This window comes from Alligator sinensis, unplaced genomic scaffold, assembly GCF_000455745.1.
Source record: "Alligator sinensis unplaced genomic scaffold, ASM45574v1 scaffold103_2, whole genome shotgun sequence".
Classification (NCBI taxonomy): domain Eukaryota; kingdom Metazoa; phylum Chordata; order Crocodylia; family Alligatoridae; genus Alligator; species Alligator sinensis.
Window position 1 is genome coordinate 329,688 of NW_005842166.1, and position 15,164 is coordinate 344,851.

The following is a 15,164-nucleotide window of genomic DNA, read 5'->3' on the forward strand; positions in this document are numbered from 1 at the left end:
CGGATTCCCAGTCTAGAGTACAAAAGAAGGCTCTACCTGCAAGAGAAGGGGCAAAAGGAGGTTGAGTGAGTCTGGAAAGTTTTTGCAGCCTGTTGAAAGGTGCAGGTTGCTTTCAAAACATTGAGAACAAGTACTGTTTGTTTTATAAGCCTGGAGAAAGGCACTATGGCTGGTGACAGAAATGAAAAAAAAACAGAACAAAATAGCGCTTTACTGGAAGATGCAGCCTGTTAGTTTGACTGGCTCCGCATTGTATAGGTAGAGTGCTTCAGTGGGGCTTTTTGGCTATTTGATAAAAGTGCCAAAAAAGCCCCACAGAAGCGCCCAGTCTATACAGACGTTGTGTGAGCCAGGTCGAACTAACACCTTGCCTCTTCTGGGCCTGTGCTGGGTTCAGTGCAGGGACACACTGAGTTTAGTTTAATGTAAAGTACCTTTTTTTTAAAATTTGTAAGCAGTCTGCTTGCTTTTGTAAGCCTGGAAGAGACTTTTCTCACTAGGAGGGTAGTAAAGCACTGGAACAGGTTAACCAAAGAAATTGTGGAATCTCCATCCTTGGAGGTTTTTTTAAGACCAGGCTAGATAAAGCTTTGCCTGGGATGATCTAGTTGGGGCTGCTCCTGCTTTGAGCAGGGGTTTGGACTAGATGACCTCCTGAGGTCCCTTCCAACCCTAATTTTCTATGATTTTATGACTCTTAGAAGGCACTGTTTGACTTGAGCCCAAGAAAAAGCCCGTGTTTCTGTTTTACTGTGAATTCCCTGTGAGGAACAGGGATTTGAATAAAAGATCTGGCCAGAATCTGGAGCGGGCTGCCAAGAGAGAGGTGGTACTATCACCTAACTTGGAGGTCTTCAAGAGGAGGCTAGATGGGCACCTGACTGAGATCGTCTGACCTCAGTCCTTTTCCTGCCTGGGGCAGGGGGTTGGACACGATGATCTTTCAGGGTCCCTTCCAACTACAATCTATGAATGTGAAAGAGTGGCTATGAGTCCAGCAAGAGGAGGTGGTAGAGGGTTGTACCAGTTCACACTCGTTCTAAGTCATCTAAATCTAGTTTATAGTTGGTATGGAAGCATTGTGCTTGGCAAAATCTCTGTGTAGTCTATAGTGAAGAACTTAATTCCCAAGGAATTTGGTCTGTCTGAGCAGAACAATCTTGCATCAGAGTTCTAGAATAGGTCCTTCTTTCACGTACTGATGCTCTCTGGGACACGTGATTTTCTGATTACACCCTTTACTATATCAGTGTGGAAAGACTGCAGTTAGATGGTGCTGTCAAGGTACATGGGTCAAACAATGGAACACAGTTGGATTCTAGTTGGTTGTAAAAATTATTTGGAAAAAAAAAAAAGATCTGGGAGTTACTGGAGACGGCTCAATAAAAACTTATTATTGTAAGAAGTGATCAAAAAAGCAAACAGCTTACCATTTCCCCCTCCCTATGCCCCAAATATTATTTTTTCTTTTTATCCTGTTACCATTATGTAAATTGAGGGAAAGCTCTTCCCTTGTATAGCAGGGTTGTCAAACTCGCCTCATGCCCCAGGCCAGATCTAGACTAGAAAAGCTTCCCAAGTCACATGGCATCAGGTCTGACTCCAGCACTTCCAACTCTGGCACAGGGCATATGGCAGTGCCAGCTCCAGCTGTGTTCCCCAAGCCAAAGTTGCCCCTGCTGCCCTGTGCCAAAGCTGCCACATGGTGTGCCCTGTGCCATGGTGGCTGCTGTAGTTCACAGGGCACACAACAGGCTGCAACCCAGGGCATGCAGAAGCAGCAGCTCCTCCAGCCTCTGTGTGCTGCCCCCCCCTGCTTACTGTCAGTGCATGTCTGGTTCTATTTCTATCCCCTCCAGAGCTACAGAGCACATGGAAACACCATTCCCCCCCTGCCCAACCAATGAGCCGTGGTGGCTGCTCTGCCCCAGCATGCTGCTGCATGGCCAGGCAGGGGATGTGCTTCCATGTGCCTGGGAGGGAGTGAAGCCTAAGCTGCATCTGACAGTAAGGGAGTGGGGAGGGGGGCGGGCAGTGGCTGCATGGAGTAGAGGGTCCAGCACAATGCGGGGGAGGGAAGAGGGCAGACAAGCTGCAGGCGGAAGGGCCAGAGGGCAAGGAGGCTGCATATCACCCCACCACCACCCCCTGCTGCTTTCCCCACTTCAGCGGTGCTGGGGACGTATTTAAGATGACCCTCCTTTAATTAGATTCTGTACATGGAAATTATAACAATTTGTTTTCTATATTTCCCACATACAGAGACTAATTATTGAGGGGGTTGTCTTAAATTCAGGGTCATCTTGGATTTGTCTAAATATACTAATTAGAAACATCCATAGGTGCACTATAGCGCCCCAAGAGCTTACAAAACTTCATGGTTCAGGAAGAGATGATAAAAATTTGTGGGGTAGACATGTGGAGTTCTGCGCACACATTTTTCAGTTGCTGCAAGTTTGCTTTATAGACCAGAGAACCTTTAAATTACTTCTTTGGAATGTCTCCAGTCTTCCATGGGTTTGGGGTATCGTACCTCTTTCTGTTTTTATAAGCCAGCCCCTTGTGTTCATATACCCAGAATGCTTATTGTAGCTGCTTTCTTTGTGGGCTGCCTTGGGGACATCCCTGGAGCTTTTTAGTTTCTAGGAGTAAGACATTTTGTTGATTTGATTTTTTTTTTTTTTTTTTTCTAGAGAACAGATTAGTTCTTATAATTGTTTTGCATTGGTGATTTATATCTTGGCTATTCCTCCTTCATCCACACAGAAAGCTGTTTTTCCTCTTTAGTGTTTAAGCTAAAAAGGAGCTAACTGCTGCACTAGGGTGTTGTTGAACCTAGTACCCAAATACAAGGAGCACAACAAGGTACTGATTGCTGGAACCAACGTTGCATAACTTTTGAGTTCAGTGAGTTCCTCCTATCCATCCATGGCCGTCTCCAGGATTGGTGATCTGTTGAGATGTAAATCTTAAAAAAAAAAACAAAACAAAAAAAAACAAACACCCAAAACCAGGCCTCTTTCTGGTCACGTGTAAATAAATAAGGGGGGGGTTGGACTTTTTATTAAAAAGTCCAAAAATAACATGGAAAAGATGCACAAAACACTAAACTTTTTAAAGTGAAATAAATATTGGCAAGTCATGAAGTTAGTGAGTCTGCTCAGCAAAGCATTGTCCAAGAAGTTGGGCAATTTTGGCATATTAGCAATTTAATATTGGGCACCTGATGTGTTCTAGAATGCTTTTTCTGCTTCTAGCATGCCAGCTGCTTTTTCAAATTAATGCAGTTTGGTACTTCTTCAGTCACATGCGAATACACATTTACATGATCAAATTGTAAGTACATGGGAACAGAATTACATTTTATGTTTGACTTTCAGTTGGACTTTTCTTAAAGTTTTTGTGTACTTAGCTATGCAACTTTTGATGTTTTCTTAAAATAACTTAATGCACTAAATTTCCTAGGTTATGGGATAGAAATGGAACATGAGGGACAAAATAGGTGAAGGAGTAGAATTTAAGTTGGGGAAGAAAGAAAACATTGAGAGTAAAGTCTCATGTTCATTTGAAGTACTGCACTGGGGTCTATGCAGGTAGCGCTGAGGCAGGATTTGCAGGGAGTAGCGAGAGGACGATGTGCACGGGGTAGGACAGTCACCCTGGACTTGATTGTTTTTCTGTACTGGTGTAAATCAGGAGTAAATGCATTGAAGTCAAGAGTTTTACTAGTAAGGCATGGATTTGAATGACACGAGATGAAAGCATTTACATTTAAAAAAACAACGAAAAGGAAAAATTGTAACTAAACTCTGTTTATGATTATTACAGTTCTTCTGCCAACTATACATTAGTCGGTATCTAAATATAAAATTATTAATCGTTAACATACAAATTACTAAAAAAAATGTCTAAATCCACTGGCAGTGATACTCTACTAACAATGTGGGTCGTTCCAACTAGTGGGCAGTTACTACAGAAGTTTTAATATTGTACTGAGTACCTTGTTAGAGATTGAGGTACCTGTATCTGTATCTGCCAGTCAGAAGTGACAGTGGTTGCCTTCACCTGCTGCCTTACGGTGGACAAGAGATCAAGCTTCATTATGCTTCGCATGAGAGAAAATTTGAATGGAGAAGCCATGAGAATCTATTGTAGAGGCAGACCCTGCTCCAGGAGGCCCTATACAAGCCTCTTTGAGAGAAAATGGGGATGGCTGAAGATGGTTTGAGGCTTGTGGGAGGCCTCTGGTACTCGGTAGCATTTAGTAGTTCAATATTGATGCCATAAAGTATCCTGAAAGTTTAGATTAGCTTCAAACTAGCGTTGATTGCCCCACATAGTGGAAATTGCATAATCCTACTTTGCAGCTATTGCCTAGCTTAGCCCTTTCTCCTTATAATTTCCCCTTGCTCCTGGTGACAAATTCAAAGCACTTGACTCTCTTTTTTTTCTCTTTCTACCTGCTGACATTTGGTTATCCTATGGTAAATGGGGAGGGTCAAATATTTTGACTAGAAGTTTTAAGAATATTTATTCAGTTGCTTCCCATTCAAATTAATTTATTTGATTGAATTGAACTTTTACATGAAATATTGTGCTTTTTATTTGCTAGGTTCTCTCCTATGGGTGTAGATCACATGAGTGGGCTTTCTGGTGTAAATGTTCCAGGAAACGCATCTTCTGGCTGGTGTATCTTCATCTACAACCTTGGTCAAGATGCTGATGAGGGAATCCTTTGGCAGATGTTTGGCCCCTTTGGTGCGGTTACCAATGTGAAAGTTATTCGAGATTTCAACACCAACAAGTGCAAAGGTTTTGGTTTTGTGACCATGACAAACTATGAAGAAGCTGCAATGGCCATAGCAAGTCTTAATGGCTACCGCCTGGGGGACAAAATCTTACAGGTTTCCTTCAAAACCAACAAGTCCCACAAATAACTTGCTCGTGCTTTTTGTATGGAATAGATAATTGAGTGACAGAAGTTGAAACATTTTTGTTAGTGTAAAACTCATTTTGCGCCAATTTTCACAAGTGTTTGTCTTAGTCTAAATGAGAAGTGAAAAAGGTTTTTATACTCTGGGATGCAACTGACATGTTCAAATGTTTGAAATCCCACAATGTTAGACCAATTTTAAGTTCCTTAAGTTATTTCATTGAAAACATATATATAAGAAGCCCCTAATAGCTTAAGTCCCTCTGGATGGTGGTAAAATTGAAGCATGCTTTCACTTATGAGACTGAATTTTGTTCCATTGAATATTGTCTGCAAAAACTGGAATTTTTTTATTCGAACTATCTAGCTGACTCCATTAGTGTGTCATTCCCCCGTCCCCTTTGAAGCTTGGAAAAAAGTTGAAAGCACTGTTGTTTTAGTTGGCAGTATACTGCTTTATAAAGTAATTTTCATCGCTACATTTAGTTGAGGAGTAGACTTTATAAAGTGAAGGTCTTGTAAGTAGTAGCATGCTAGCATAACTTTTAACACCATTGATGAGGTAAGTTGCACACTGAAGAGTAGCCAAGTTGTCAAATTAAAAGGTTTTACAAATACTTTTAAAGCCCATTTTCTAATAGGAATGGACCAAAGAGTTTCAGAGAAACTCTGGGAGGATTTCAGAGTCAAAACGAAACTCCAAAAACAGTGTGAATATATGTTGTTTACCAAACTGAATCTCTTCTGTCCAGATATCAATGCATGGTGCACTACTTACTGGTACATTATAATGCAGCAAGATTCTTATTCATTTTCAAAGATCGTTATTGTTTTGAATACCTAAGGGCAGTTTTATTTTGTAAAAACAGTTAAACATTTGAGCATTGTATTTCTCGCATCCCTTCTAATGAGTGCTAGATTTTTCTATTTTAATAGGATTTTGTTTTGATGACTAGCTTTACGTATTGAACACTCAGCAGAAAAGTACTTACTTCTTGCAAGTTAGATATTACTTTAAAAAACCTTGATTTGTAGATTTAAAGATTAATCCCCCAAGTTTTCTGCAGACTGCCTTGAATCTTTGAGTTGTTCTGTTTCTGTTAATTTTCTTTTGCTTTTTTGTGTTTTTTGTTTGTTTTTACTTTTGCATTTAAGACCATTAAATTTGATTTTGTTTTGCTCAAATTTTGTTTTGTTTTTTATTTTATATTATTTTTTTTGCTAAGTATTGCACAAAGTGTCCAGCTTTTAAAGAGTATTGTTTTAAAAAAAAGAACTATAGTTCTTCGTTAAAATAATATAATTCTCCTTTGACAGATGCATAGGAGAAAAAATTATGTGAAAAGAAAAGCACTATAACAACCCTGTCACATAAGAAGTATGTGCCACAGTGATTTAAAAATATGGTAGATGTTCCTTTAGAAAGTCTGAAAAGGATTTTCTTATGTCAGATACAGCATATGCAGGGGAGGTAGGTACATAGTGTGCAGGAGTAGGGTCCTCCACCTGAGTGACTTTTAAGAACATTATCTGGGTTTTCTCACCAAAGTTCAGAGGAAATGCAGAAATTGGGACAATTCAGCAGCATTTTTCTTTTGAGCGAATCTCTGCCAATCTCCAAAAAACAATGAGTAGTCAGGCCTCCCCTTTGGGTTTTGGAGATGGTTCAGTGCATGTGTTTGTTTAGTGCCCAAAAGCTGGTTCTTGAAGATTCTGCTTTGCAGCCCTCTTTCAGCAGCAGGACCTACAGTCCTGTGCCACCTCTGGATTTCTGTCCCCTCCTCATTGCCATCGTTTATTTTTGGCACTTTTCTCTCTTGTTCAGACAACTGTGGGACTTTGCTCTAATTTCAGTATGTGGGGTGCGTGTGTTTTTTGTTTTTTCCTTCAGTCAGCAGGCAGTCATTCGCCTATCCAGTAACCTGCTGGTTTGTTGCTGCACATAGCCCTTCTCAGCTGACTCCAGGAGAGCTCAGTGGTGGTAGACATCATCTCTGGCTATGTAGAGCATGCGAGGCTGAGTTCACATGCAGTTAATTCAAGTGCTCTCTGCCATTTTATAGATGCGACCTTCCCTTTTCTGCCAACCCCAAGCTCTTGAGGTGCATCTATGCTCAGCTGAGTTGGATGTCCTTTCTAAACAATAGCCCTGGAACAGGACCCTTCACCAACCCCTTTCCCGTGCGTTTCCATTTCCTTCCCTTCTCAGAAAGTTGTCCTTTTCCCATGTCCTCTGGGCATTAGCAGTGTTGCTTGATCCATTGCTCCATATTGCATCCTGAGATCCTTATTTAAATAAACACACTCCATCCTTTTCCATCACCTCTATTTGTCTTCAGAACTTTTTGTGCCTTTTGACTCTTCCATCAGTACATCTGTCAAGATCCCAGGATCTTTCTTGTAGTAGCTTTCATTTCCTGGCTCCTTAAAACGCGCACACACACACACACACACACACACACGAGTAAGGTTTGGTAAGCTTGTAGTAGTAAAACTCCTCTAACATGGCCAACTCAAGATGTTTTACGGAGTAGCATCCACCCTTTTAACCTTTTAATAAATTATATATATATATTATATGTTAAAAGGGGGATGCTACTCTGTAAAACATCTTGAGTAGGCTATGTTAGTTTTACTACTGAGAGCTTACCAAGCCTTATTCTTAGTTTAAAATTCTCCTTGAAGATTTTGTGACACCACTGTCCTTTTGTTGGTGGCTTCAGCTGCATTAATTTTTTTTGTCTTGTGTTCTTCTCTTACATGAGTGAGGAACAATTTAATGGTTTCATCCATTGATGAAGAATCCATTTCTAGTAACATGTTGGGCCATGCTTCCTTTCATCAGGTTTCTTTTCGTCCTGTTTAATGTTGTCTGTTTGATTCGTCTGAGTAATCTACCACTCTTCCAGCCAGGAGAAAAGGGAAGAAAAGAAACAGTTCTTTTAATTTCTTGAGGAGTGGAATGTGTCCCTTTGAGTCATCCAAGCCACTTCATTTATAGACCAGACCTCCTTGTCACCACCCACAGTGTTGCCAGTCTGACTCCACAAGCAGAGAAATTTTGGCAGGCATTCAGTTTCTGATAACTAAGATAGGTGAGTTTTGACTCTTGCTGGACCTCCCATTGCTCAGTCCATCTGTAAAGACTGCATGGTGGAGGTTCAGGCAAAACTCTGAAGTCTAGTAAAAGAAATCGTTCAATTTCTTCTGCTTGATGGTTTGGACGGACTCGTGCTCTGTATCTAGACATCTAGTGCACTAGGTATTTTCCAGTTTCTATCAGAGCATCAGCATTTCTAGTATTTTTTGGCACTTCATCTGTTGGGGGAGTGTACGAGTCATTACTCTTCCTTTTGGATGACCAAATAGTCAGAACAAGTGCTTCAAGAAAGCACCTCTGTTTCCATCTGTGTTCCATGTTGCAGCTTTTTGAGCTGTACAACTCATTCTCAAGAGCTTATTATACATGTAAAGGCCCATTTTCCATTTCAGATTTCTCATCAGTCAAAACAGGGAAGTAAGATATAGGAAAATGCCAGGTCTTGCTAACTGGACTAAGGCATCCTGATCAGATCAGCCCTGCACATGCTGAATCTGACACACAATTGGCCACACTGTCTGAGGACTCTTCTGACTTCAGCCCTTTGTGATAATCGTGAAATATCTGTGGGCACCTTTAATCTGCTTCCCCCCCCAGCATTCAGACATCACTCTAGTGTTGACCTAATGAAAGTCAAGCTGATAATCTCTTGAACATCAAATGCTACAATTACTGTGCTTCAGAGGATAATGTGTGCACTGGGTTAGGTGGTATCAAGGCTCTAATCCAAAGAAGAAGAAGCTGAACTTCACGGAATCAAGATTAGCGGGTCTGGAGGGCATTAGCCTTTTCACTGGCCATCCTGATTGTGCCAACAGTGGAATCATGGAAGCTTAAAAAAATTTCTGAGAATGAGCCTATTTTTCATTCACTTACCTTTACCTACATTCAAGAAAACCTTGATGAATGCTCAAGGGACTAACAGGTGAAAGAACAGTAAAACAGATCGGTGATGCTATTTATTTTTAACCAAATGGGTCAATTTTAAAGTGAATTTGTCATGTCATTTGTTACGACATTCAGCTACCTTCCTCCTGCCTTAAATTATAAGGACTGGTTTTGGAAGGTGAATGCTCTAGTGATTTAAACACTAGTGACTAAAACATACACATAGTGGTATGCCTTTCACTCGCATAATCCCCTTTTTTTAGGATATGCCCTGATTTGAGTTGGCATAGGTTTTACTCTCTTTGGCCTGATGACCCTGACTTCTAATACTTGGGCAGATATTTGCCCCAGAATCTTGTTTTTCTACCACAATTTGAAATCCTATTATGTAAAGGCCCATTTCTGTGTCTAACCCTGAACCAGCCATGGCCAGAAAAGCTGTGACAGGATACCTTCCAGCGTGGGATTGGTATTTTTTAATCAAAGCTGCATGACTGCCACAGGTATACCCCTTCATCAAGCCTGCAGTTTCTGTTGGGAGGGGAACCTCTGCTGGCATCTTACTTCCTTTGTTTTTACCTGTCTTTCTATTCCCGCAAGAACTTCCTACCATCATAGCTCTAAGCAGGCTCTTACAGGACCAAAGTATAGGTGCTAAACACACTAACTGCATTGGACTGCCACTGTAATTTGATATGAATATGGAAACCTGGCACTTCTTGCAAGGCTGGTGGAGTTTCACTCTAAGATGAGACAATTTGTAGGTAAGGTAAAGCTGTCCTAATTAAAGGATGGAATATCCTCCAAGACTGTGAAAGTGTTCTGGGCTTCGGCTGTTATTTTTTAAGATACATAATTAACATTTAAACTGTTAAACTTAAACTTTTTTTTAAAATTTACATTGATTGAAGGATTTATTCAAAAATGGGCTTTTCCTAATTTCTTGTAACAGTTCATTTACTTTCACTGTACAAGTTTCCATTATGGAAAGATTTTTACCTCTCTAGCAGCCAAGGCCTATGTATCGAGTCTTCAGAAATGGGCCTCTTTTGGCTTTTTACACAGAGGGACATTTCACAGTAAATGCAGTCAAATAAATTACAGTGTTGCTGTGTGCATTTGTGCAAAGGTAAATGCAACTCCTTCACGTGAGAAGACAGCAACAAAATAAATCTGAGAATCATGAAAGCTATGAATGGAGCAGAAGCAAAGCAACTTGTAGTGGTTTTAGAGTGTTTCAATTACAAAGACACCAGGACTTTCTTATGCATGCACTGAAGTAAATGTTGAGAGGATCATCCTCCTCTGAAGCCATTTCATCATAACAGTTTGGATTCTTTAAACTTCCGTGCCCTACAATGCTGTAAGATGTGGAGGAAGGAGATCTGAATCAATGTAGCCATGCTGTTTTCATGTCCCTGAGCCCTGTGGCACCCCGCCATTCAACTTCCTAGGTTTGGGACTGTGAAGGATTTCAGGAGCATGCTTGGGGTGGAAGGGGAAGCATCAGGAAACATCACTGTCCTGAGCAGTGTCCTACCAGTGGTGTGTGTTCAAACTTTTTTTTTCCTTTCCTGTTGTTTGTTTGGTTTTTTGGTTTGTTTTTATTTTGATTTTCAGCACATCTGTATCATGATAGCATCAGAAAACACACTAAAAATACTGAGGTATCCAAGCCATTGGAACAAATTATGGATCTATCACTGCAGTTAACTGTAGATGATCAGTATGTGGTCATTTACACTTGCAGACAGCAAATGGTTTGAATACCTTTGCACCTGAAGGTTTGTAAAGCCATCTGTTTTTGTAGTATTTTTACAGCAGCATGGAAAGTTGTAGCAATTTTACTCTTGCAAAGCAATTCAAAATTTTGAAGTAGGTTACTGTAGCACTTACTGTAGAGGACGTTCAACAGTATAAATGTTGCTCATTCTTGAAAAGACAAGCCAGTTTTTTTTAATATTCAATTTCAAATGAGCTCTTTATAAGCAGTTGCAGAATTTTACATTATTTAATCTTCTGGATTAAGGCAATAAAATGGTGGTTCCTCAGAAGTTTTTGAAAGCTTGCTTCAGTTTAGCATAAAACTGAAATAACTAAAGTTTAAACTTAAACTAAAGTTTCCTTAATTATATAACATGTAATGGACTTCAGAAGGATGTCTCTAAATATGCTAGGTTAGTTCTAACAAAAAAATTATTGGAATTAGGCCCCCTGATATTTACTTGCAATGCATTGTTACAGTTTGAAAACATGTTTTTTCATTGTACAATTTTTAATTAATTATTGGGTCACCATAATTTACAAAAGTAAAATATAGAGTTTTGTGTCATAATACTACCTCTTAGTGCAGTGTTGCTGAACCTCCAGCCTGCAGGCTGAATCCAGCGTGCAGGTCTGTGTAATTGGACCTGCAGAGCTCCCCATGAGTCCAGACATTTGACAGTGGGGGGGTGGTGACAGCATTAATTGCCATGTCCTCCAGAGCCTTAGCAATTAATGCTGCTGCTGCTCCTTGCTTCCAAAATTCTGGACCTGTGGGGAGCACTGCAAGCCAGAAGGCCCTGCACACCAGATTGCATCAATACATGGGGTTGCTTTGTGGTCAGATCTGGTGTGTGGGCCAGATCCTGCAGATGGATTGATCTGCAGTTGAGCTGATGGACAGGATCACACCCTGACTCAACCCCACACACTAACTGTACATGGGATCTGGTTCATAGATCAGCCCTGCCCATCCAGCCTGTGGACCTGCCCTGAGTCACTCATGCAGCCTGCAGGGCCAGAAGGTTGAGCACAGCTGTCTTAGTGTAAGTTACCATATATTTTGACTTCCATTATAGGGAAGCTTGCTCTTAGTAACACTGTCAATTAAGCACCTTATTATACCATTTCTATATTTTGGCACCTAAGTAAAGCTTTAGGTAGAAGGGACCAAATTCACACCTAGCATCAGCAGGCACAACTCCATTCATGGGGTTGTATCCATTTCTTCAAGGAGTGAATTTGTCACTGTGTACCATGTGTACTTTAATCTCTGTTTGGCAGCAGGGACACCTGCTGTCTTCAAGGCAGGTTCCTAAACATAGGTCTGCGTTTACTGTTTCATGTTGGGAAATCCCAACACTATCCCAAGATGGTTAAAATAAACATTGATAAAGCTCAGCATATGATAGGCATATACTACTTGTTTCCACTGTGTTATAAAACTACAAGACATAAGAGAACATAATTGCTTCATTTTTATTTGTAAGAAAAAGGTACTTGTATAATGCAAAACTTAGTATCTACATGGTGCAACCAGTAGAATTGAAAATTACAGTTAACTTAAAACAAAACACCTTTTCTTGGTTTAAATCAAATACAGCATTATTTTTTTTCCATTTGCCTTGTTTGTAGCCTTCATATGTAGTAAAAAGTAAAAAATTAGGTGTAATCTTTCTCCCTGTGCATGATTAAAAAAAACCACAATTGATGTTAAACTCCTATGATTTCTAAAACAACACAAAGCACCCAGTGAGTGGCTTTGCCTTTAGAACCTGTTACTTTGTTCAGTCTTGCTGCAGTTTTGTTATATATCACACCTGGTTAAAAAAAGGATCAATTTAAACTACAAATATTTTTCTGTTGAGTGGAACGTTAAACACTAAATGCATTTGTTAATAATGATGGAAATTCAGTAAAAGCGGAACTACCATCTGAAATCTTGAAATATTGCTACTGAGTTCACATTTTAAAATTATTCTCATTAATTATTGTTCCCTATTTTTAGGCATTTTAAAACAACCTTTCAGTGATAAAGGTAAACTTTTTCACTTGGTCATTAAGAAGAAAATGACTTGAGACATTTGAAGCATCATAATTTTGGATAAATCTTTATTTGATCAGTAACTTTGAATAATACTGTACTTCTAGTCTTTTTACTGATTTTTTTTTTTTCTTTCCCTTAACTTATGTAACCTTTTTGTTTATAAAGTAATCTGTTTGTGGGACAGAAGACTTTATCAATTGTTTTCCATACTGTACAGTATATGGTTAAACATTTTGTATATTTAGTGTGTTTTTAAGTTATTGATTTGTTTTATATCAAATAATTTATTTTTCAGGTACCATTTTCATTTTAACTTTGTTTTTACATGGGTTTATTTTAAATAAAGTATGACACTGCTTTCCAAATGTCTAAAATGAAGTTGAATCCCATTGTGTTATTTTGAGAGTACTTATGTAAATTTAGCTTATTTTAGTAATATTTTCAGACATGTACAAAGACCATCTTTTCGTTGCATTTTAATTCATACGCTTGGAAGCTCTTAGTAATGTTTTTTAAGCAACAAACGTAAAAAAGAAAGTTTTACTATTCAAGAACTCCACTTCTTAAAGGACCTATGAAAGAAGAATAATTTTTGTAGTACCCTGTGGATGGAGTAAGACCATTCTATTTTCTAAATGGTATTCACTAAAGTTAAAAAAAAAATAAAATAAAAATAAAAAAAACAAAACACAAATCGCTTGCAAAATTTTCAGAATTTTTAAAAATACAAAGTAAATAATTTGTAAATAGCATAAAGGCTTTTTTTCTTGTTGTTTTTACCATGTGCTCATTGCTATTTTTGTTAAACACTGTTCTAAACTTGTTCATAATGTTTCTAAGTGATCCGGAATGAAAACTAAAGTATTTTTAAATATAAAATTACAGTTTGGGGTTTTGCTTAATTTTTACTTGTTAAAATACTTTGTTTTCTCCACAGGGATTGGATATTGTTGTGCATTGTACATTAACTGATTGGAATGCTGAAATTTTTTCAGAAGGATCTGTGTTTTCTTGAAACCGGATAATCAAGATTGCTACACGATAGATTTTGGTTATCTGTAATGTTATCAGCAAAGATGGAATTAAAATAAGGCACATGATTTACTTTTTATTTGCAGGAAAACATGTTGTGTTTTTTCCCTTCAATGATGGTTTTTACATTGACTGCGCAGGTTTTTAAATCAAATTGCAGAGTGCCTCAAATCCTACTTTGAAGTTTTGAGAGGCAAATGAGTTTCTCTTAAATGATAAATCCTTCCACACAATTTTCAAGTCAGGTAGGAAGTTTTAAGTGGATTTTGGTGGATTCCTTTTCCTTGTTTCTTTATGATACTTTTTTTTTTGAGAGGCAAAGGTTACTATCAGGTGGGCAGGGTGCTGGGCTTTAAGTATGTGATCAGGCCTGGTTTAACCCTTTAGTGGACCGTAGGCAAACAGCTCATGGGCCCCTGCTTTTTTTCACTTAATTATAATATATAAAATAAGCACAACCAGGCCCCTTCACTTAGGGCCCTAGGCATATGCCTAGTTTGCTCATGCAGTAATCTGGCTCTGTTTGTGATTGCCCAGCTTTTGCTGAAGAAACCATCGCTTGATGCTAACTCCCAAGCCAATTATTACTCGTCTCCACCCTCCCCTTTTTGGGGAAGGTCAATGAACAGATGCTCACCTGACTGTTCCAGGCACATCTGGATGCCATCGGTTTCCTGGACCACTGTCAATCTAACTTTCTTCCTAGAGACAGCGCTGAAACTGTGCGCGCTTATGGCCTTGGTCGGTGATCTTTGCCTGGAGATCAACAAGGGGAATTGCCCTGCTGATCTTCAGCAGCCTTTGATTGCAGTTGGCGATGAAATACTTACATGACCTGGTGGGTGTTTTGTGGGACACCTCTAAATTGGGTCTGCTTTTTCTTAGCAAGGGAGGTCCTAGAGGGTGGTGACAGGCAAGTGCTTGGCATCTCCTCGGGGATCTTCCTGTGAGGTCCCCCAAGACCTGTCACCCCTCCTGCTCAATGTATATATGAGACCATTGCATGAAATTTGTGCAGAGTTTTGGAGTGAGATGCCATCAGTATACTAATGACATCCAGCTCTACCTCTCCTTCTCTTCTGAGCATGACCTCGGTCTCAATCCTTTTCCAGTGCCTGGCTGCATTTGAGAACTGGATGTAGGTGAACCAGTTTAAACTGACAGAGATAGGTCAGCCACTTGACTTGTGGGGGAATGGGACATTTATCACTAATGTGGTTCAGCTTCCCCTTGTTATGTACTGGGTTCATCATATGGCAGCAGTGGCCAGGAATACCTGTCACCAGCTCCATCTGGTGCAAAAGCTATGATCATTTCTTTCAGATTCAGACCCGGCTACCATCATCCATGCCTTTGGCCTCAAGGCTAGACTTCTGCAATGCCCTTATTTAGGGCTGCCC

At 39.6% G+C, this 15,164-nt stretch overlaps 1 protein-coding gene across 1 annotated transcript in view; it reads left to right on the forward strand.

The window, feature by feature from the left end:
- ELAVL1 (ELAV like RNA binding protein 1) overlaps nt 1-13,457 on the forward strand; it is a 73,112-nt gene extending 59,655 nt beyond the window's left edge. Inside the window, exon 6 of the mRNA XM_006025754.3 lies at nt 4,613-13,457. Coding sequence (XP_006025816.1) covers nt 4,613-4,937 — 325 coding nt within the window. The 3' untranslated portion in view covers nt 4,938-13,457. The remainder of the gene's footprint in view (nt 1-4,612) is intronic.
- The last annotated feature ends 1,707 nt before the right edge of the window (nt 13,458-15,164 follow it).